General features: G+C 37.0%; 1 protein-coding gene and 1 long non-coding RNA gene across 3 annotated transcripts; both read left to right on the top strand.

Moving 5' to 3' along the window:
• Window positions 1-1880: 1880 nt before the first annotated feature.
• LOC142162200 (uncharacterized) lies at window positions 1881-6167 on the top strand. The gene is made up of 4 exons (XM_075218523.1): window positions 1881-3180; window positions 4348-4491; window positions 4699-5843; window positions 6072-6167. The coding sequence occupies exons 1-4, from the start codon at window positions 1881-1883 to the stop codon at window positions 6165-6167; spliced, it is 2685 nt and encodes an 894-aa protein (XP_075074624.1).
• An 11310-nt stretch (window positions 6168-17477) lies between these two features.
• LOC142182557 (uncharacterized) lies at window positions 17478-22148 on the top strand. 2 transcript variants are annotated; one of them, XR_012711365.1, is made up of 3 exons: window positions 17484-18441; window positions 20862-20929; window positions 21874-22148. It is a non-coding gene; the product is annotated as an uncharacterized LOC142182557 (long non-coding RNA). The 2 variants fall into 2 exon arrangements; XR_012711366.1 differs by lacking the exon at window positions 20862-20929 and having other exon boundaries at window positions 17478-18441.
• The last annotated feature ends 2102 nt before the right edge of the window (window positions 22149-24250 follow it).

Genomic DNA, 24250 nt, shown 5'->3' with positions numbered 1-24250 from the left:
CTCACTATGGTATTGTGACAACAATAGAGTATATGCGTTATGAGTTATTGTGTGTGTTTTGGTCTACGACTCCGAGCCAAGTGGGAGAGTCTGCTATTGATTAAGCGATTGCATGGTTATGTGCTATGTTGGTTCCGATTTGAGACGTTCGGGTGAATCAGGTATGGCCTACGGAGGTTGAGACCGAGGATGGCTTGGGTAAAGGAAAATTTTGACGAAGATTATATTATGCTTCATAGGTGTGTGAGAATCACGAGATGTCTTGAGTTGTTATTGACAAGAATGCTCGATGCATAAAGCAGGAAGTTGCTTGGTTGTATTGGGTTGAGGTTACATTCTATGGTGTCGGAGTGCCAATGAGGCACGTGTTATTTGGTTCATTTGATCAGACTAATTGCAGTTTGAATAGAGTAAATGACTCTCGAGAATGGTTCTAATATGTTCAAGATTCTACATGTAACATATGGGTATTTTAATGTTGTATATGTGGTTAGGAACTGAGTTTTCATTTGGAAGATGTCAAGACTTGTGGTACTTTCTATATTAACTATGGATTCTATATATCAGTATTAGGAAGGTAATGGTTCTAGATTCGTAGGAAGTCCCTTTGGGGTAGGTATTTGAACGTGGTGCTTTTGGAAACATTTAAGAGAGTACTCAGCGGCTTATGAGCCTTAAACAGTGTGGTTTTATGCTTGGGTCTCATGTGGTAATTCTGGGTTGAGGAATTGTGGTGCTACAGCAAGAGGGCATATCAAGTTGAAGGTAAATCAAAAGGAAACTTGGATAGATGGGATAGCTGGGTAGTAGGCCGGATCAGTATGGTAAGGATATAATTAGTTCCTTGGGTGTGTACGGGGTAATAAGTTCCTACAGGTATTTCGCGGCAATGCTCTTAGGTTTTGATGGCTTGCGTAGCTTGGTCTAGATAGAAGGATTCAGTCCTGGCAGGTCTTGTTTGTGCAAGGGGAACTCGGAGAGTTCTTGATGGTTTCACCTCGGTTGGAGATGTATATTTTCTATGGGCATGAGGAGCATGGGATAAATAGTGATTTCCTTCTAGATGGGATCAATGGAAAGTTCTTGACTAGTAGAGTACGTAGATATTTGTGGCTTGGAAGGGAGATGAAGTTCTCATATTATCCTAGGATGGTATGGTATATGCGGTATGTTGTGGAGTATTGAGACTTGCGTGTGTAAGGTTATGATTCAATTTTGAACAGAAAGTCATAAAATTCTTAGACAACACGGGTAGTTTCAGATGATTAGAGAAATGAGCTTCAGATGATTAGGGGGATGATCTCCAGATGATTAAGGAAATGGCATTGCTAAATGGGAGTGATTTGACGAGGGTATATATTTCAGAAAACGAGTTTGTCTCAACAGGCACGAGTTTGTCTCAACAGGCATGAGTTTGTCTCAACAGGCACGAGATTGTCTCAACAGGCACGAGACTGACTCAACATGCACGAGTTTGTCTCAACAGACACGAGATTGTCTCAACAGGCACGAGACTGACTCAACAGGCACGAGACTGACTCAACAGACACGAGATTAACTCAACAGGCACGAGATCCTAGAGTTAATTATTTATTTGAATTTTAAATTCAAAATTTGAATAAATAGTCGTGTCTATTTGTGAAACAAGACATCCTATCAGAAAGGGTATGTTAGTTGCCTATAAATACACAAGAATTCCAACGAAGTGGATATAGAAAATCACAAGTGTTACTGCAGGCTTTGTTGTATCCTGAAGAGAATCGTTTTGTATTTTCCCTAAATTAGTATACAGGCGATAACTCTTTAAGGACAGTTGATTTTCACGCCTCAAAGCCAATTTGATTATTTTATTTCTAACAATCTTAAAGAGTTATTCTGCTATGGAGAAATTGATGTCTGTTGTTGAGAATCCGAAGGAATTCATCAAACTTGATCGCTTTGATAGAACGAACTTTACCCGTTGGAGAGACAAGATGATATTCTTGTTGTCCGCTCTCAATATCTACTATGTTCTTGATTATGCCTTGCCTCTGATGCCTGAGCCCACAGCAGAATATTCTGACGTAGTCAAGGAAGAAAGGAAGAAACGAGAACATGATGAACTGTTGTGTCGCGGCCATATTCTGAATACTTTGACAGATCGACTCTATGATCTTTACTGCAATCTGAAGTCACCAAGAGAAATTTGGACTGCTCTACAAACTGCATACCAGAATGAAAAACGAGGTATTGACAAATTCCTGGCTCTGCAGTACTTTGAATTTAAAATATTTGATACTAGGCCTATAATGGATCAAATTCATGAACTGCAAATCTTAATATCAAAACTAAGTGATCTTGAAGTTAAAATTCCTGATGCACTTCAAATAGGTGCTATTCTTTCGAAATTGCCTTCCTCTTGGAATGACTATAGAAAGAAAATCCTACATTCTATGGATAAAATGACGGTGGAACAATTTCGTACTCACATTCAAATTGAAAGTGAGACTCGTGCTCGTGATGCTATTAGTCAGCCTTCGAGTTCCGCAGTCAATTTTGTCAGTCAGAATGGTTCAGGAAGTGGGAACAAACATCTGAAAGTTTCCAAAAAGTCTTCTTTTAAAAAGAGAAAGAACTTTAGTTGTCATCATTGTGGAAAGAAAGGCCATATGATTCGGGACTGCAGATATAGAAAGGCAGGAATAAATTTCAATGCAGGCAATACCGAAAAGTCTAGAAAGATTGAAAAATCTGGAAATTCTGAAAAGGCAAACATAGTGGAAAATTCTGCCCAAGGACTGGTTGCCATGGTTTCCGCAATGCAAATTGGTATGGTCACAGAGTTGAATGTGGCTACCACTGCTACAAAAACTCAAGACTGGTGGCTAGATTTGGGTGCTACTATTCATGTCTGTTATGACAAGAAGATGTTCAAGACATATGCAGAAGTGCAGGATTCTGAGCAAGTCTTGATGGGAAACCATGTTGCGGCAGATGTTGCTGGAAAAGGAAGTATTGAGATTAACTTCACATCTGGCCAGAAGTTGACGTTACTGAATGTGTATCATGTTCCTGATATGAAGAAAAACTTAATGTCCGCTGCTTTGCTATCAAAGAAAGGCTTCAAGATAGTTATTGAGTCTGATCATGTAATAGTGTCTAAGAATGGTGTTTTTGTTGGAAAAGGCTATAACTGTAACGGCATGTTCAAATTGAGTATTAATGAAATAAATTATGTTTCTGCTTACATCGTTGAGTCTGATTCTTGTTTATGGCATGCTAGACTAGGACATTTAAATTTTGGCTCTTTGAATTATATGTCCAAAAATGGTTATATCTCATGTAAAACTCAACATATAAAATGTGAAATTTGCATACAAGCAAAGATGACAAAGAAACCATTTCGTAAAGTTGAAAGATCCACAGAACTATTAGATTTAATACATTCAGACTTGTGTGAATTAAATGGAGAATCAACTAGAGGAGGCAAAAGATATTTTATTACTTTTATAGACGACTTCTCTAGATTTACATATGTTTACCTACTTAGAACTAAGGACGAAGCTTTTCAAAAGTTTAAAGAATACAAGTCTGTTGTGGAAAATCAAAGGAGTAAGAAAATTAAAATTATTCGAAGTGATAGAGGCGGAGAATATTTTTCTAACGAATTTAATAAGTTCTGTGAAGAGCATGACCTAATACATCAAATGAATGCCCCTTATACTCCTCAACAAAATGGGTTAGCGGAAAGGAAAAATAGAACTCTGGTGGATATGGTTAATGCTATGTTACTTAATGCACATTTGCCACATAATTTATGGGGTGAAGCACTACTAACTGCATGTTATATTTTAAATAGAGTGCCTTCAAAGAGTATGCATATTTCGCCTTATGAGCTTTGGAATGGTAGAAAACCAAATTTAAATTATTTTAAAGTGTGGGGGTGTATATCCTATTATAGAGTACCTGACCATCAAAGAACAAAATTGGGTCCTAGAGGAATTAAAAGTGTTTTTATAGGATATGCACAACACTCCAAAGCTTATAGACTGCTAGATCTAGAATCTAATATCATTATAGAATTTATACATGTTGAATTTATTGAAAATAGATTTATAAATGACAATGTTGATGAAATGACTGAAATAAATGGAAAACGTATTGATGCTAATAAATTGTCGCTTCCTGAAATTATTAAAACTAAGGAAAGAAGTGATGATATGCAGATAGAACCAAGGAAAAGCCAAAGAATAAGAAAAGAAAAACATCTTGGTTCTGATTTTATTTCTTCACAATCTATAGTATTTCTTGTTGAAGGAGATAGGACAAACGTTTGTAATCAAATTCCAATTGTATTAAATGTTGAAGAAGACCCAAAGACGTTTCAAGAAGCAATGTCTTTTATAGACGCTGCTTTTTGGAAAGAGGCCATTAATGATGAAATGGACTCAATTATATCCAACAACACTTGGGTTTTGGTTGATTTTCCTCTTGTATCAAAACCTATAGGTTGTAAGTGGGTCTTTAGGAGAAAGTACAATACAGATGGTTCCATCCAAACCTTCAAAGCAAGATTAGTTGCAAAAGGTTTCACTCAAAAGGAAGGCATAGACTATTTTGATACATATGCTCCTGTTGCAAGAATAACATCGATTAGAGTCCTTTTATCCTTGGCCTCTATCTATGATCTTTACGTACATCAAATGGATGTTAAAACAGCTTTTTTAAATGGGAACCTTAGTGAGGAAATATATATGCAACAACCTGAAGGTTTTGTTCTTCCGGGAAACAAGAAGAAAGTTTGCAAATTGATAAAGTCTCTTTATGGTCTTAAACAAGCGCCTAAACAATGGCATGAAAGATTTGATAGTGTAATACTATCAACCGGATTCGTACATAATAATGCAGACAAGTGCATTTACTCTAAATTTACAAAAGAATATGGAGTAATAATTTGTTTATATGTCGATGACATGCTGATTTTTGGTACGAATCTACAAGGAATTATCGAGACCAAAAAGTATCTAACCTCAGTTTTTAAAATGAAGGATTTAAATGAAGTTGATACTATTTTGGTAATCAAGGTCAAAAGAGATAACAAGCAAGTGACTTTGTCACAAGCACATTATATAGATAAAATCCTTACTAAATTCAGTCATTTAGGAATAAAGGGGTATAATACTCCTTATGATTCTAGTGTTAAGCTAACTGCAAATACTGGAAGAGCAGTAGCACAGTTGGAGTATGCAAGTGCGATAGGTAGTATGATGTATGCAATGCATTGCACTAGACCCGACATTGCATTTGCTGTTTGTAAACTTTCAAGGTTTACCAGTAATCCAGGTAATGATCATTGGAAAGCAATAAGTAGAGTACTTGGATATTTAAAATATACAAAGCACTTAGGCATTTGCTATAATGGTTTTCCTAATGTATTAGAGGGATATTCTGATGCAAGTTGGATTACAAGTATTAATGATAATAAATCCACATCAGGATGGATATTTACTCTAGGCGGTGGAGCCATTAGTTGGGCATCCAAGAAACAAACATGTATTTCCCATTCTACTATGGAATCTGAATTTATTGCATTAGTAGCTACTGGAAAAGAAGCAGAATGGCTGAGGAATATGTTACTTGATATAAAGTTGTGGCCACAACCTATGCCAGCCATTTCCATATTCTGTGATAGTGAGACTACAATGTGTGTTGCTCACAATAAAATATATAATGGGAAATCGAGACATATAAGCTTGAGACATGCTTATATAAGAGAATTAATTACTAATAGAGCTATAGCTATAATATATGTGAGATCAAATAAGAATTTGGCTGATCCACTTACGAAGCCATTAGGTAGAGATGTAGTACAACAAACTTGTGGAGAGATGGGGCTGAGACCCTTAAATTAAATACAAGGAATGGGAACCCCACTTTGAGTTAGTATACACTCTAACAATATAAGTTCAATGGGTAATAACAAGTTACTTGTATTGTTTAAGCACTGATCTCCTCTTTAGGAGCCCTAATTCTAATGTACTACTTACTGTTATATGAGGAGTTAAGGAGTTGTTAAATGCTTGTTATAACAGGGGCATAAAGACAAACTCCAAAGTGCATACTGTTACATGAAAAGGTTGATTAATCTTAATGGAATTATTAATGTCTGGAGTAACAAGGACATATAACTAATTCCACCTATATGAATATTGAAGTGGTGCCGCTTCTAGCAAGATTTAAAGGGTTGATCTTGTAAATATTCATGAATTCAGGATGAGCACATGGCCGTAAACGTGCTAAAGCGAATACTGGATTTTCTAAGCTACTAGATAACGCTGTGTGTGTGGTATTTTCGGTTTTGGCACAAGGATTTGTGGTTAAAATTTTAAGATACCATTAATTTCGTCAAAACTTTAAAATACTTACACTAAAGGAAAGTTCAAATCTGTAAAAGATACTTTCAATTATTCACAAGTGTTATGAAGTGAAATAACAAACTAGTGGGGGATTGTAAGATAGTTTGTTATTGGTAAGTTGGAAGTGGGAGGTTTCTTACTCGTACCGTACCTGTTAGCCTCGGAACTTATCATAATGAAATAGCGCATAACAGGCACGAGATTGTCTCAACAGGCACGAGTTTGTCTCAACAGGCACGAGTTTGTCTCAACAGGCACGAGTTTGTTTCAACAGGCACGAGACTGACTCAACAGACACGAGACTGATTCAACAGACACGAGATTAACTCAACAGGCACGAGATCCTAGAGTTAATTATTTATTTGAATTTTAAATTCAAAATTTGGATAAATAGTCGTGTCTGTTTGTGAAACAAGACATCCTATCAGAAAGGGTATGTTAGTTGCCTATAAATACACAAGAATTCCAACGAAGTGGATATAGAAAATCACAAGTGTTACTGCAGGCTTTGTTGTATCCTGAAGAGAATCGTTTTGTATTTTCCCTAAATTAGTATACAGGCGATAACTCTTTAAGGACAGTTGATTTTCACGCCTCAAAGCCGATTTGATTATTTTATTTCTAACAGGTGTGTTGACCTACTAGTTGCTTATGATACATCATTTGTGGATCTACGACATTATAAAAGTACATGATATGGAAGAGTGTGTTGTGGGAATTACTAAAGATTACAAGAAGATCATGCCCGTATTGTAAAAAAGTTTCAACAGCGGTGTAGAACTAAATCTAGGACAAAAGTCATGTTTTTTTGGGTTTGAAAGACTGCATTTATTAGTTAACGAGGAAATACAGGAAGCATCTGCGAAGATGCAGTTGTACAAATAGTTGGAACATCACTACTATTACTGATAGTAAGTGGATGATGAGCGTCATTTTGAGCGACTGCTCTATTACAAAAAAGTATTTTGTGTTGTCACTACCAGAAGCTACATCAAAAGAGTTACAAAAAGCTACTTATGATCCCGTTGTTGTAGGATTTGTTGTAGAATATGCCTAAGTTTGCAGCAACCCAGATTGTCTCAAGAAGATCCTCCTATAAAGTTTGGTGGAGTTGGCAAAAAGGTGATATTGTTGCCCATCAGTTCCATTCCAAAAATGTGCTAGTTTGTCAGCTACTGTGTTCAACTCCTTGTAAGTGGGGGCCATGACTGTATTACTTAGTGTCTGGTTCAGGGATCTACAATTATTAAGCAAGTATGAGTGCATTGTGGATGTACTATTAAGCATGACAATTACCTCTTTCGCGTCCGTGTGGATTTGCAATGGTGTGAGTTTGTGTGTTGCTGCTAGTTGTAATCCTCGAAGCAATGCCATGAGTCATATATTAGTGACATTTGTCGTGGGATGGTTTTCCGCATGTCCCATCACTCAATCCCCATTTGTATCAATGAACACCCTCCCAAATCCAACATTAGTAGTTGACGCTTTGACTGCTCCGTCTGTTTTTAATTTGAAATAACCCATTGGTGGAGGTTCCCACTTGATATACATTGGTAATAATTTTTTTTTGTGTGTGGCGCTATTGGTTAGGTAAAAAAAATCGGTTGCAAGTTGATTTATAAAATTAATGTTGGGTGTATATTTGGAATTTTCGAAGATGTTTTTATTTTTAATGTTCCACAAATGCCATAAAGTGAAGGGGAGTTGTACTTGATGAGGTATTGAACTCTTATTGGTGAAACTATGTGATTGAATAAGTTTTCTAAGCCATGCATAGTTAGGAACAATTGCATGATTAGTATTTTGTATTAAACCCATTAATTTCATAGTATGCCAACAGTGTCTTGCGTTAGTGCAATTGAATAGAATGTGACTAATTGTTTCTTCGTGCACTTGACATAAAGTACATAGATTGGAAGATTGGATTCCAAGTCTATATAAGTAGGAGTTAGTTGGAAGACAGTTATGGCCTATTAACCAAAATGATTTAATTTTTGGTGGTAAGTGGAGACACCAAATCCAGCCGTGAAAGTTTGGAAGGTGATTCGAGTGTGTGAGTGCTTTGTAGCATGGTGAATTGTCCCCTTGGCATAAGCCCCCAAATTATGCTATTTGAACGATGGGAATTGAAAGACATATAAGCACTATTGATTTAATCTGTAATGGCTGGTGGTATCAAAGGAGATGGCTGAGGATTGATTGTTGCTAGTAGAGAGTGCCTCTTTGATTTTTAATTGGTCCTTATTATGTTGTGGAGGTCCCTTAATTAGTGTGCAAATATTCAGGTTTGAGGCTAATCAATTGTCAGCCCAAAACTACGTGCGTGCCTTGTATGACATGCCAAACTAGCTCTTTTTGACACACCTGCCATCCAGTAGTAATGTGCTTCCAAAGTGTTGAAGTTCTTGCCAAATGACTTTTATCAGTGGTTATATATTTAGATAGCAGGATCGAAGCCCAAAGGGTCTGAGGGTTATGAAATAATCTCCATGTTGTATTTGCAAGTAAGGCATTATCTTTTTCCTTAAGTTTTTGGATTCCTAGCCTCTTTTGTTCTTTTGGGTTAGTTACGTAGTCCCATTTTAATAAATGGAGTATTTCTTTTGAGATGTTGTACTCCAAAAAAAATTCTTTTGAAAGGATTCTAACCGAGTGATTATATAATTGGGTAGAGCTATGAATTGCATTATATGATTGGGGATAGAATTAAGAGTTGCTTGATAAGAGTGGTACGCCCCGCTAATAAAAGATGGTTTGTTTTCCATCCTGCTAGTATATTTTTTAAATTGTCGACAATAAATTGAAAATCCTGCTTTGTGGGTTTGGTACTAAAGATAGGGAATCCTAGATATTTTTCAAAAGATTTGTCTTCCATCATGTTAAAGAATGTAAGGACAAACACTTTATCGGCAGATTTTACATATTTTGAGAAGAAAACTTTTGATTTCTCAAAATTAATTTTTTGGCCTGAAATATGTGTAAATTGGTCTAGTTGGTCAATAATAGTATGACGACTAGTGGTAGTAATTTTGGAGGCTAATATAATATCGTCTGCAAAGAACAAGTGTGATATAAGGAGGGATTTAGGGTTTAGAGAGATTGGCTTCCAACGATTGTAGTTGATCGCCATGTTAATGTTTCGTAAAAGCATCTCCATGCACATTATAAAGAGATAGGGGAGAGAAAGAGTCTCCTTGCCTAATACCCCTGGTGGGGGTAAAGAAATGGGTTGATATGCCATTAATGCGTATCGATATTGTTGGTTTGGCTACACACAACATGATGAGAGTGATTAAATGAGTAGGGAAGTTAAAATAGGTGAGAGTTTGACGGATAAAAGTCCATTCCAATCTATCAAAAGCTTTTTCAATGTCAATTTTTAAAAGCATGTTAGAGCATTTTGATTTAGAATTATGGAAGTGGTGAAGCAATTCTTGCACTATGATTGCATTATTTGCAGCTCTACGATTTTTCTGGAAAGCTGACTGTGTTGAGTGAATAATGTTATCGAGTAAAGGTATAATACGATTAATTATAATTTTTGTAATGGCCTTATAAAGGTATTACATAAACTAATCAACCTTAAATGGGCAATTGTGAACAGGCTTTTAATCCTAAAGATTAAGCAAATATATATTTTATTTAATGTTTGAGGAATGTGTCCATTCTAAAATATGTCATTGCAGAATTGGAGTACGGAGTGCTTAATTTGAGGCCAATATTTTTGGAAGAATAGGGGTGGAAATCGTCTGGGCCTGGCGATTTTAATTTTGGAAGGAGTAAATTACCTCTATGATTTCTTTGTCAGTAAGTGGTGTTACTATAGAGGTATCATTTTCCTGGGGAATTGTATTAAAAGTAGTTATTGAGTGCGCATATTTAGATACAGTATGAGACGTAGTGATAATTCTTGGTAATAATTCAGTACTAGATTTTTTGGTTCCTCATGATCTGTAATCCAGCTACCCATATGATCTTTTAGAGCCATTATGCGATTGCGTCGCGATCGTTTTAAAGTAGATAAATGGAAGAATCTAGTATTTGCGTCACCATTATTGAGCCAGTTCACTCTAGATTTAAATTTTCAATAATCTTCTTCAAGTTTCAATATATTGTTAAATTGCTTTATTAAATCCTTTTCTAATATTTGTAAAAAAAATACTGGTAGGGTAGTTGTGAGATTTTTGAATGCCCGCTAATCGGGCTTGAATATAATTTTTTGGTAAAAATTTCTCAAGTGTCTTTGTTCCCGACTTGGACAATTTTAGTAAAATCCTCAACAACTTCTATCAATGGTGGGTTTGTATTCCACATATGATTTACTATTTTAGGAAAATCTTGATGTGATAACCACATAGTTTCAAACCTAAAGATACTATTTCGTTTAGGAGTATTTGTTTGAATAGTTAATAGTAACGGGCTATGGTCATAGTGAATTCTAGGTAAGTGTTGCATATGAGCATCAGGAAAAATATTAAGTCATTCATAATTTGTCACTATTCTATCTAATCTCTCAAGAATCAAGGCAGCCCTTCTACGTTTATTTATCCACGTATATTTACTACCTCTAAACCTTATATTTAGTAGATTACAACAATTAAAATAATTTAATATTAAATTTGCCCAAGAATTATTTATAAGACATCCTCCAAATTTTTAATTGGAGTAGAGTATATCATTGAAATCGCGCCCCATTAGCCAATGACCCTTATAGGCATCCACTATAGACATTAAATTTTGCCGCATTAATTTCCTATTATTTAATATATGACTAGCATATATGCCTGATGGCATAAAGGAATGGCCTTGAGGATATATATGCACCATGTAGTGGATCTCCTGATTTGTGAGTGCAATTTTACTAACATGCACAATATTGTTATTCCACAAAACGACTATACCCTCTGCTTGTCCTTTCTCTGGAGCTTGTGAAAAGCTAGTGAAATGGAAATCATCTCTCAGCAGGACATGATCTGCAAGGTGTGTTTCTAATAGAACCACCAGTGGTGGCCTATAATAATTTAGCATAGATCGAAAGTTCCTTCTAAATTGTAGAGACTATGCACCTTTGCAGTTCCATATGACAAAATTCATAGACTTAGTACGAGTGGGTGATGCTAGTTTGAAGAGGATTCTCCTATAGAGTTGGTGTCTCCTCCATGGGTGATGGAGTCATTTCCCTGAGTGTTGATGTTATCACTACATCAAATTTTTTCGCCTCTGGGTTCACTATGGGACGTAGTTTGATCAAGCATTTGATCACTTCTGGAGGGCAGTTGAGTAATATTTTTTTTATCGTATTGCCCTTTTAAGACGGAGATATGGTAAGCCCTTAGCCACACTAGTTCCGTTCTTGTTTCCCTCATCTCTTCCATAATACTACGATTTCCTGGGGCGTGAGAATTTCTTGATCGTTTGGAGTTGGTGGCTATGGGCTAATTGGGCTTGTTGTTGGAGTGAGTGGTTCGAATGGGCTCATTGGCGACATTGGTATTAAGTGTTGTTGCATGTAGGTATAGTCATGTAACCATGAAATGGGGAGATTTGGTTGGTGGGTAGAATGATAACTCCTCGTAGTTGTTCATCTGATGGTGGCTATTGAGTTGTGGAAGTGTGTTCCATGGGTAGTGGTATGGCTGAGGTTGATGGTGTATCCCCTTCATGGGTGATGGATTCATTTGTGTGTTTTCCCACTGGTATTGGCCATAGAGGTTCATAGCAGCTGTCAGTCCCTCCGTTACTATCTGTTCTAGGTCCTGAGGATTTTGGAGATGAATGATCACTTCTTGATTGGTCACTAGCATTAAGAAGGTCAATGCATAATTTTGTAGCCCCATATGGAGCCAAGATTGTGGTGGAGTGAATGGGTTTGGAGTTTGAGAGGTGTATATTACTAGGTAATTGTGGGGTGGTGGAGTTTGGTTGGCCATGGTTGGTGGAGAGAGGAAGTGGAGGTTGAGTGGTCTATAGGGGAGTTGGGACGGGCGCTAGTGATGAGTTCTGAGTTGGAATGTTGGTGCATTTGTGGTGTTGCATGAAGAGTGATTGAAATAGAAAAAGAGAAGGCTTTAGAGTATTGCGTGTAAGGTGAGGACTCTAACGATTTGGTGGCAGTATTAGTAAAGGAGGGAGACGTGGTGGAGTATTGTGGTCTTGTGCTTTGGTCTTTTCACGTAGGATGCCTTTGTGGAAGGGGGTTTGCATGGGGCAGTAGTATAAAGGTGAAGTGATGTGTTGGGCTTGGTATCTACTATGTCTAGGTCATGATTGCCTAGTAACAAGATTGGTGGGCTTGTCTGATCTTGTAAGGAGTGGTTGGTTAACAGATTTTGATTGGTTGAATGTGGAGGTGGCGTTGACGTGGCAGTTTGAGGCATTGGCATAGTGTCCATGAAGTCACTGATCATTTGTGTAACGTGTGCATTGGTGTGTGTTTTTATTAGGGTTTCTATGTTTGAGTAAAGGTAATTGTGGTAATTCCTTGGGCCGGATAATTTCCGTCTGCGCTGCTTCATTTTGGGCCACTATTTGTTGTTTTGGGCTTTTTTGATGAGCAGTATTATTTATGTCTAATAAATTTCTTGCTTGTTTAGAATATTAAATTTAATTTTAAGTGCTAATCCAGAGTCATTCAACATATTTTTAGATATTAATGGAGTATCAGGGTTTGCGGAGGAAGACTTAGGAAGCGTACTTGTGAGTGTCTCGTGGGTTGCCGTTGTCTTCGATATTATGGTAGTTTTTCTAGTAGTTACTATACGCGGTGGTGATGTGCTTGTTTCAGGAAACCCGCCTTAGAGATTGAACGGCAATAAGATAAGTCAACGTTCAATCTAAGACATCGTTGAGCGAAGACTGTGAGTTGTATATTGTTGTCGCCCTTGTTGTTTGTTGGATCTTCGTGGGAAGACTACAATTTTCCATTCCGAGTCTGTTTCTTGAGTTTCATATGTAAGGATGGGGATATTTGCAGAAGTTGATGATTGTTGTGATATGTTTTTTTTATGGGTGATGTCTTTGGCTATGGGGACAAACAAGTCGGGTGTGACCCAGTCGTCCATAACTAACACATAACATATTTAGACCTTCGTAAAGTACTTGTTGACGGTGTGTCTGATGTCTCCCAAACTCACACCACAAATATAGGTTGTGAGGCGATCGAAGCAATAATAAAAACTCAATGCAAGTCGGGGTCGAATTCGTAAGGAGTTAGATATGGAATTAGGTATATGTCTAGAGTAGGTGTATGATGTATCCAAGATTGTACTTCTACATATTTGGTTGTTTCTTTCTACTTCTATTGATTATGCTAATGTTTGCAAATAAAAAGCTAAGAGACAATATTTTTGGTGTTGTTATTTTTCAAGTTAATAAAAGGTCTAGGGTAGTGACTTCCACTTAGGTGGTTACCCAATGGGTTGTAAACTCTAGGGTAAGTTTGATTAGTCGGGGTTGTAACATAGCAATCACACTCGATTACTCACTCTATACCTCTCGGTAGTTTGAGTAATTTTTGCCCACTTTGACTTTCTCAAGTCCAATTGTGTATTGCATAAAACAAGAGATAAATGCTCAAGTAAGATCTTACTATCTCTAGAATCAACTCTTTAATTGGGGCTATCAATTTTTTGAGTTCACCCCAATTTCTTGTTAGCCAAGTCTTCCTATACTTAATCTTTCTTTTTCAAGTAGAGACTAAGGGTGTGTTTGGTATAACGGAAAATATTTTCCAAGAAAATATTTTCTTGGAAAACAAGTAGTAATCTTATTCATTTCACCGCAATTTGGTACGCAAATTAAGGAAAATGGCTTCTCAAGAGTATTTATAAATAATTTAGATATAATAAACATGAAACATAAACTTTCAAACCAATAACCTTCCGAGCCCACATTTTTCATAAACTTTCGAAACCACAAAATTTTGAACCCGTAAACTTTATAATTTCTAAACCCGTAAACTTCCAAACACATAAACCTCCGAACTCATAACTTTGAAACCTGTAAAATTTTGAACCTTTAAACCGATAAATAATAAAACTAAAATTGAAAAATATATTAAAAAAATATTTTTTCCTGGGGGGGGGGGGGGGCACAGTTGGGGATGAGGGTGGGTGCTGCAGAAAAAATAAAAAAATAGAAATTTAAAATTGCAAAAAAAAATAAGGTTAAAATATTTTTTTTTTGCGGGAGGTGGGGGGTGGAGTGGAGGGTTAGTAGGGTGGGTGGTAATAGAAAAATTGAAATTTGAAAAAAAGAAGAAGTCTTTTTTGGAGAGAGGGGGTGGGTTGGGTTGGTGAGGGTGGGGAAGGTTAAATAGGAGTTTTGAAAAATGTTTTCCCTTCTTTTGATAAGGAAAACATTTTCCTCCAATTGGAGGAAAATGAGTTCTCAAGGAAAATATATTTCAAAATATTTAAGCTAACCAAACATGGAAAAATTGGAAAATATTTTTCGGAAAATGTTTTCCTTCATACCAAACACACCCTAAGTCAATTAGGCACGAATCAATGTTTGCAACCATTAATTCTTGAATTCAAGCAAGAACTAGGCTAAATATCACTAACTCAATCACAAACAAGCCCTAAATCAAACACTCGTTAAGTACCCACACTACGGTTGGGTCACAACCCTAACTAGAGATTTAGCTACTCACGAAAAATGCAGAAATTAAAGAAGAAATTAAGATAAAATCCATAATAGAAGATTACGGGAAGAAATCTAATGTTAAAATGCTAATCTAGTACAATGTTACCCAATACAGTAAAGAAAAACGGCTCAGGTGCTCCCTCAAAACAAAACTTGATCTAAGAATGAGAAAAAGTTCTATTTATACTAAACTGAAAATATCTGACAAAATTGCCTCTGTGGAGGCTGTGCGGCCGCACAATTATGTGTGTGGTCCGCACAATGAGATTTGGCTTGACATGTTCCAGTTATGCGGCTGCACAATTCTGGATTGCGGCCGCACTCCTTCTACTTCTACGGACCACACATTTATGAGTGCAACCATACTCTTTCTTCTGTGACCGCACAATTATAGTGCGGTCCGCACTCCTTGATCTTGGGCTTTGCCTGTGTGAGACTTCTACGGACTGCATAAAAATGAGTGCGGCTGCGCTCTTGATTAAACGACCGCACAAAAATAGTGCGGTCCGTATTTCTTCTTGAACTTAAAATCCTATCATTCTGATCTTTGTCTTTTACGGCCGCACCAGAATTGTGCGGTCAGCACTTTGCATGTCATTTCTTATCAGAGGTCTTCTTCATGATCTGTTGCCGCACTCAATATTGTGCGACCGCACACTGCCCGTTTAGCCTTGTTTCTGTCCTTATCCAAAATTACTTCTTTTTGAGTTGATTTTCATCTCTTTAGCTCATGTTCTATCATTCCTGCAAGCAAGCACATTTCATTAGTTTTTGGGAGTACCTTTAAGCAATTTTGGTCTAAAACGAAAGTAAAAGAGAGCAAATAAGTTGTCAAAATCTCTAATTATCAATGTCCCAATGAAAACATGGGACTTTAATGGTTGTTCTAGCGGCACTTCTATCCAAATACGAGCATAACAGCCACAAAATGTAGCAGATGTGCATGTATCAATTTGTAAGAGTTTGCAAAGTTTGTTTTCTATTTATTGTAGTATTTCAAAATCATATTACTCTGTTGAAAGCTCAGGGAGTCGAGTCCAAATTGCAATATATTTGACGTTTGTGGTGGATGCTAGGAATTTAGGTTCCCATCGTCGCACAAAAATAAAATAATTTAATACAAACTACAGTCCGTTATGCAATGCTTTGTTCATGTTTTCTTCTTGTTGGTATTTTATTAAAAAATTCATTACCTAGGTCGATGAGTGATAGTATTTCAGTGGGTTTCCACATAGTTTATAATTTTTGTTTGAGGGATAAATGACCCATGCGTCCAAAAACTTTATCTATAATTGAGTATTTCCTGGGATTATAAAGTATGGATTTGTCTGCATTGGAAATGGGTATAAAGTTGTATGGCGTTAGGTCTTGTAGCACTTCATCAGACATGTCAATGTGTGATTGGGTAGTATAAATTGGTGGAAGTGACATAGTATGGTTATTTATTTAATAGTGTCTGCATAAAGGAAGGGTGATTGTTATTGGTGGCTGAGTCATCTATATTCGTGAAGCTCGGATCTGGAGGTTCTGTATTGGTCATTGGAGGAGTGTCATTCATGGTTTCGTTGAAGAAGAAGGAAATTGGTAGATTATTTTACAAGGGAAAAGTTCTAGTGAGAAGGTGAAGCTTATCTTTCTAACCCATTAGTAACTTTTTAAAACGTCATGCTTGTTTAGCTTGGCACAAAGTGCTCTTTTAGTCTAATGATATTACTTAAAAACGCATTAGTTCATGGCGAAATAGAAGTTTCACATAATTTGATATTTAGTTATATAGTTGTGATGACTTCATCTAAGATAATTTGCATTTTTTGTATTATTTATGCTAGCTGATTCAGGTTATTGCAACTCACAAGAAATAGGTTAATATTGATTTATATACGAGAACTACTTTAGTAATTTTTATTATTTCACAATACCAAAAAAGGTCATTCAATTTTCTACTTGCTGATTCTTCCACATGGTCTATTCAAAATTCTTAGGTGTGCAACCATAACACCAACTTTTGTGAATCAATTGTGACATGTTATGATCATATTGAAGAGTGAACATGTTGATGGATCTTTTCTAAACTAATAGATGTGAGTTTTCCCCTACAAATTTACAGCGGTTATTTCTGCTCTTTCTTTTTCATTTCATATTGTTAGATTTGTCAACTAGCTGATGCATTCTATTGGTATTTAATAGGTCTTTACGAAGTATTGCTGGAAGTGAATAACGGTCGTTCAAGAAAGAGTTGAAAGCCTATATATATAAAAATCTATTTAAAAATAAAAATATTTCTCTGACTGAGCATGTTGACTGACTCACTTACAAATAGTTTTTCTGATCTTGATGGAGTTTCCTGTTAGCATATGCTTTCTATGCTATGAGTTCTTTTCGAGATATAACTACATGTTTTTTCTGAGAAGAATTAGCTTACATCTACACATTTTAATAGAGGTGGCATGTACTAAATCTTGGACAACTTTTTTGAAATAGAGTCATATGTGCCATATTATCTGAGGTCACATCATTATGTTGCTGAAGTAGAGTATGATCCTTTTGTTATTACTCTAAGTTATCATTACACATGCCTTTTGAAATGAAATAGCTTTGTTCTGTTCGGCCCGGGCTATCCTTACTAGTCATGTTAGAAATTGTGTAAATGAAGTTGATCGAAACAAACTCTTATTTTGCGAGGGGCAAAGTCAATGTATTTGTCAACATATGGCATGTGAGAATCATGTAACACTAGTTCCATATTATGATTTGTTGCTGATACGAATATATAGCAGTTAAGCTTGCGGAGGTTGTACATCTTGTTGCCATAGTAATAGAGTTAGTTATGTTAGTTAAACTAAAGTGTTTTATTAAAGTTTGTTAGTCAGACTCTTGAGTCCCTTACGTTCCCCGTAGTTACACATAGGTCCCCTAATTTACTTTGTCGTATTCACATCTAGTCCATATCATTTTTGTTAGAAACTGGCAAAGAGACTATCAGAGGTGCTTAGCTCAGTAGCCTTATATATGCTTGTAATTCCTTCATTCTGGGTATGAATTGAAACCCATTTTACTTTTTTGCTTCGTATTTCAATTTTCTTCCTTTCATTGCATTTTTCTTCCTTGTTTCTTTTATTTCTTTTTACTGTTCCATTATCTTTTGCATCAATGGTATTAGAGCACTTATTGGCTCTATGGGAATTCATGGCTACTGATATGAATGAGGTCGTGAGCCTATTACAAAAACTAGCTACTGATGTATCTGGATTTACTGCTCGACAAGATCAATTGGAATCAAGCCAAGAGCAAAGTAGCAGGATACAAGAGGAAGTTTTGGGTAAAATCAGAGATGTGCTGAATGAGGTCGTTCATGGAGGAAGAAGACCAGAAGGGGGAAATAGTCTAGCAACAACAGAAGGTGTGATATACTCTCCTCATGACATGTCATTTGATTTTGGTGAAATTATGACCCCAACTAGGAGTGCAACTGGTAGCTTAGTAACATAAAGTATTCCTTCTCCAACTAGTGTTCAAGTTCAACACCCCTCTATTACTCAAAACCTCCAAAGCTTGAATATGGCTTACATGGCACAGATCTCGCTAAATCTATCAGCAAACCCTAACCTTCCATCACCAAGAAACCTTGTTCGTACCTCTGTTCCACCACAATACACCATCCAGCCTACTCAGTTTCAATTCCAAAATTTCCATTCTCCACGACCTAGACTCACTTCTCAATTTCTCTCTTCCTATATGCCCTCTGTCCCTATATTTGGAAGAGTTTATCCTCCAAGTCAGGGAACACCAGTAGGAGCACCACACTTCCATTACCCCTACTACCAAAGTGCAACATTTCCTTCTACCTACCACACTCGGACTATACGTATTTCCCCTTCCCTATACCATCAAATACCTTATATTCTTATTCCTCTTCCTTTCCCAGACATACATGTTACCAGTTAATATCCAAACCTCCACACCAACCACAACACCACCTTGCCTAATATTCTATTTAACAAATACACTAAGGTGGAATTTCCAAAATTCAATGGAGAATATTTAAGGATGTTACGCCCCGCAATATTACGTCGATATTACGTCTCGCAGTATTATATTACGATAATGTTACATCCTGCAGTATTATATTACGATGATGTTATGCCTTGCAGTATTACATTACGATGATGTTACGCTTCGTAGTATTAAATTACAACGATATTGCACCCTATAGTATTATACGTTGAATTTTTCGTAAGGTAATTGACATCAGTCTAAGGAAAAGATGATGTGATGACCCGACCAGTCATCTCATGAGTTACCGCTCCGTTTCCCCCATTTCTGCTTCTTTATGCCTTATTATTCGCATTTTATGTGACCGAGTTGATTATTTGCGTTTGGGGTGGATTTGGTAAGAAATGAGACACTTAGTCTCTTTTAAGAAGGTTTGAGTTGGAAAAGTCAACCGGATATTGACTTATGTGTTAGAGGGCTCGGATGTGAGTTTCGGTGGTTCGGTTAGCTTCGGGAGGTAATTTATGACTTAGGAGTGTGATCAAAATTGGTTTTGGAGGTTCGGTGTAGAATTAGGCTTGAATTGGCGAAATTAGTATTTTGGCGATTGTCGGTGGGTAGGTGAGATTTTGATTTGAGGGTCGGAATGAGATTCCGAGAGTTGCAATAGCTTCGTTATGTCATTTGGGATGTGTGTGCAAAATTTCAGGTCATTCGGACGTGTTTTGGTTGAGTTTTTGATCGAAAGCATATTTCGGAAGTTTTTAGAAAAACTTAGGCTTGAATTCGATGTGAATTGATGGATTTGGTGTTGTTTGAGGTGTTTTGATGATTGGAACAAGTTTGAATGAGGTTTTAGGATGTCTTGGTGCTTTTAGTTGAGGTCCCGGGGGCCTCGGGTGAGTTTCAGATGGTCAATCGGACCATTTTTGGCTTTGAGAAGTTGCAGATTTGCTGTTCAGGTGTTGCAGAGATTTTGGCCTTCGCGATCGCGTAGGTTGTGTTGCGATCACGTAGGAGGAATTTGGAAGGCAGGAATTTAAGCCTTCACGTTCGCGTTTGAGGTATCACATTCGCGTAAGGCTGTAAGATGGTTATTTGCGTTCGCATGAAACTTCCCGCATTCGCGTATAAGGATTTGTGGTTCAGGGGTAATTGCTCTTCGCGTTCGCAGCTGAGGTCTCGCGTTCGCATAGTTTGGAAAAGGGAAACATCGCATTCGCAGTGTAAGGTTGCGTTCGCGTAGGTTGAGGAGTCTAAAGCATCGCATTCGCGAGCCCTTGGTCGCGATCGCGTAGAAGGAAATCTGGTCAAGATAAGTTGTGCATCGCGAACGCGAGAGTTTGACCGCATTCGTGAAGAAGGAATATCAGAACTGGGCAGAAAGTGTATAAGTTATTTCATCCGCAATTTTGAGTCATTTTTCCTCCATAGTCGAGCATTTTGAGAGCTTTTTGAGGGTGATTAAAGAAGGATTCAAGGAGAATTGATTGGAGGTAGGATTTTTGAACTTAAAACGTGATTCTATTGTGAAATCAATCGAGAAATTCATGGAACTTAAGCTAAAAATGGAAGAACTAGGGCTTGGAATTTTGAACTTTTGAATTGGGATTTGAAGGACCATTTGAGGTCGGATTGGAGAACTTTTGATATGTATGAACTCGTGGGGTGATAAGGAATCTAATGATGTGAAAATTTCTAAGTTTCGAAAAGTGGGCCCGGGGCTCGGGTTTTGCTAATTTCGGGATTTTTGATATTTTTCGATTGTTTTCGCTTGGGTTTTGTTCCCTTAGCATATTGTGATGTATTCGTTCTGATTTTGGATAGATTTAACGCGTGTGGAGGCCGATTCGAGGGGCAAAGGCGTCGCGAGCTAGAGTTGTAGCCGGTTCGAGGTAAGTAATGATTGTAAATGATGTCCTGAGTGTTTGAAACCCTGGATTACACATCGCAGTGCTATATTGAGATGAGACACGCGCTTGATGATGAGCGTGGAGTCATTTACTATTGGGGATTGTGACTTGGTCCGTCCCGACTGATGATTTTTCTGCGTATTTGACTGAAACCCATTTGTTATCATCATGATTTGGGCTGATTGCCATATTTGGGTTTCGTGCCAACTATTTGAACCCTCCAGGGATTTTTATCATTATTTTCTCACTGTATTGATTTATCACTTGAACTCAGTCCTTTTGATATTTACTGTTTTACAAACTCAGCCACTTTTACTCAGATTTGAAACTTAAATGATATTTCTAAAAGTTGTTTTGGCCGAGAACTACTATTTTACTAATGCCTGAGGGGCTTGTGATGATTTTTGGACCGAGTGAGGCCGAGGGACATATGTGAGGATATGCCTAGCGATATGAGGCCGAGGGCCTAAGATACTTTTATACGCCACAAGGTGGCTTGAGTGATGTGAGGCCGAGTGCCGAGTGATGATGCCACGAGGTGGCTTGATATAGCACTTGGGCCGTAAGGGCCCCCTCCAGAGTCTGCACACCCACAGTGAGCGCTGGTACCCATCATGATCTGAGAGTGAGCCCGAGGGACTGATACTGTACTGAGAGTGAGCCCGGGAGGCTGATACTGTTCTGAGCGATTATTACCGTGCCCGAGGGGCGTATTTCTACTTGTTATTTACCTGCTAAAGTACCTGTTTTACTTGATTTAAAGGAATTTCATTTGACTGCCTCACTGATTTACTGCTTTAAGTGATTTTACTGCTTGATATAGAATTGCTTTGTGCCTTTACGTGTTTTCTTTCTTTCAACCATTATTTATATTTATTACTCACTGAGTCGGAGTACTCACATTACTCCCTACACCATGTGTGCAGATTCAGGCATCGCAGAGTCCGCTCCTGAGTGTTGATCCTCCCAGTCCAGGCAGTGTTTTTCGGAGATTACGAGGTAGTTGTTAGCGTCCGCAGCCCCCGTGCCTCCCTTATCTTACTATTTTTATGTTCTTGAACTTCTGTATCAGATTTCATATCTAGTAGACTCGTATCGGGATCCTTAGTTGCTCATGACTTGTGACACCCCGGTTTGGGCTGTGTCGGGATGGTTTCTACTATTTTTATCGTTATTTTCGCAAATTATGGTCATTATATCATGTTTTAGAACTATTTATGATGTTTAACTGTTTAAATGAGGTGTTCTGTTTTGGTCTGGCTGGCCTTGTCTTCACGAGAGGCGCCATCACGATCGGGTTCGGGGTTAGGGTCGTGGTAGATTATTTGGAGATTATAAGCATTTTATGGTATTTCAAACAAGTAATGAGTAAATTCGTGACGGTGAGAAGGTAAGCAAATCGAAGAAAATGAATTTCGTCGAAGTTTGACATTTTGGGATAAAATACGGCGCGAGCTAAAATACCCGGTATTTATAGACTAGTACCATACAAGGTACCACATGGCCATGATAGTAAGGTGTATAAGGTATGTTAAAAATGGGTGGTGTTATAAAAAATTTGAGATACTTAATTATGTGGGTAATTGGTTAATGAGAGATTAACAAGTTAATCAAGTGATTTGTGGATAATTAATCCAAATATTTGGATAAGTGTTACATCTCCAAATGTGGCAGCTCTTTAAAGACAACCTAATGGCTAATTAAATAAGGTGGAGAGGTGTCACAATGACCAAGAAAAGTGACACCAATCTTGGAATTTGGGACCTACCTAAATATTAAAGATAATAGTCATAATCAAACAATATTTTGTAGTCTCTTAAGCACAAATTCAGAAAGCTTTTCATTTCTTATAATGTCAATTCCATTCTCTTAAGAAGAGTTTTCAGTAAGCTTTCCCTCCCATAACGTAATTTCTAAATCCCTTGAGAAAGAGTTTCAACAAAAGATGATTTTGCAATAGCAACATTGTTGCTTTGAGCATTTTATACGGATTGTTCCCTATTTCGATCTCGTCGTTACATGTTTCATCACAATTAATGTATGTTAGAGGTATTATCAAGAGAATCGACTCAGGTATGTTAAGGCTATCCCTTCTTTCTTTTGGCATGATCTATACGACACAAACGAAACGAGCAAATGCGCAATTTCCATAAATGACTCTATTCATAGAAATGCTAGAGATGCTTATGTTCTTGATTCTTCATAAATTATATTATTCTATCATCTATTCGTGGGTCTCAAAAAAATAAGAAAGTTGAAAAAAGTTTACTTCATGATATTACTCAAAGGCATAATGGTCTTATGACATTCCAAAAGATTTTATTGACGTACTTCTCATGCATTGAATTTATGTACTTTGACCCATGACCAGATGGAGTTATATACGCGTATATATGTATATAGGATACGGGAAAAGGTTATGGTGTTATATACGCACCACCACTTGATCAGCTGGTATACGTTAATGATTTTGCCCACAGTGGCTGAGATGATATGATGGGATGCTCTCAGAGGCTTGATGATATTATGAACACATGCACGACATGATATTCATACGCATATGCATGCCACTATAAGTATTTCATGATTTACAGAGTTGTCCAAACTTACAGGTTGAGTCATGTACTCTATATTTCTTCCATGTCTTTTATGTACTTATTTATGTACCTTACATACTCGGTACATTATTCGTACTGGCGTCCCTTTTGCTTGGGGATGCTGCGTTTCATGCCTGCAGGTCCCGATAGACAGATCGAGAATCCTCCAAGTAGGCTATTAGCTCAGTGGAAGATGTTGGTGTGCTCCATTTGCTCCGGAGTGGCTTGTTTGGTCAGTATGATTTAGACACATATTGTTTTATATGGCAGGGCCCTGTCCCGACCTTATGATAAGTATGTACTTTTAGAGGATTGTAGACAGATGTTATGTATACTGTGAGCATGTGATTTTTGCCCTATATGAATTACTCCTATAAAATCCAAGAAAATAGGTTTTTATTAATTATTTGCCATTTTATATGAATTTTGTAGGATTTTCATTAATTGTTTGTATTTTGTGCATGTTTAATTTTTATTAAAATCATAAAAAATGCCAAAAATACCATGCATTGCATTTAGATTTTATTTTTATATTTTTAGGATTAATTAGTTAATTATTTGTGTTATTAAAAATAAAAATTACAAAAGGCCCATTTTTACATTTTTACCTTTTAATTTTTTAGATTAGGGATTTTTCTCTTTTAATGTAGGATTAGGTAATTCTCATAATTATTGTAATTAGATAATTAGTTTATTTTGCAATTTA

This window comes from Nicotiana tabacum, chromosome 7 (genome assembly GCF_000715075.1).
Source record: "Nicotiana tabacum cultivar K326 chromosome 7, ASM71507v2, whole genome shotgun sequence".
NCBI lineage: Eukaryota > Viridiplantae > Streptophyta > Magnoliopsida > Solanales > Solanaceae > Nicotiana > Nicotiana tabacum.
Note: the sequence above shows the minus strand (reverse complement) of the source record. Positions and strands in the feature narration are given on the sequence as shown.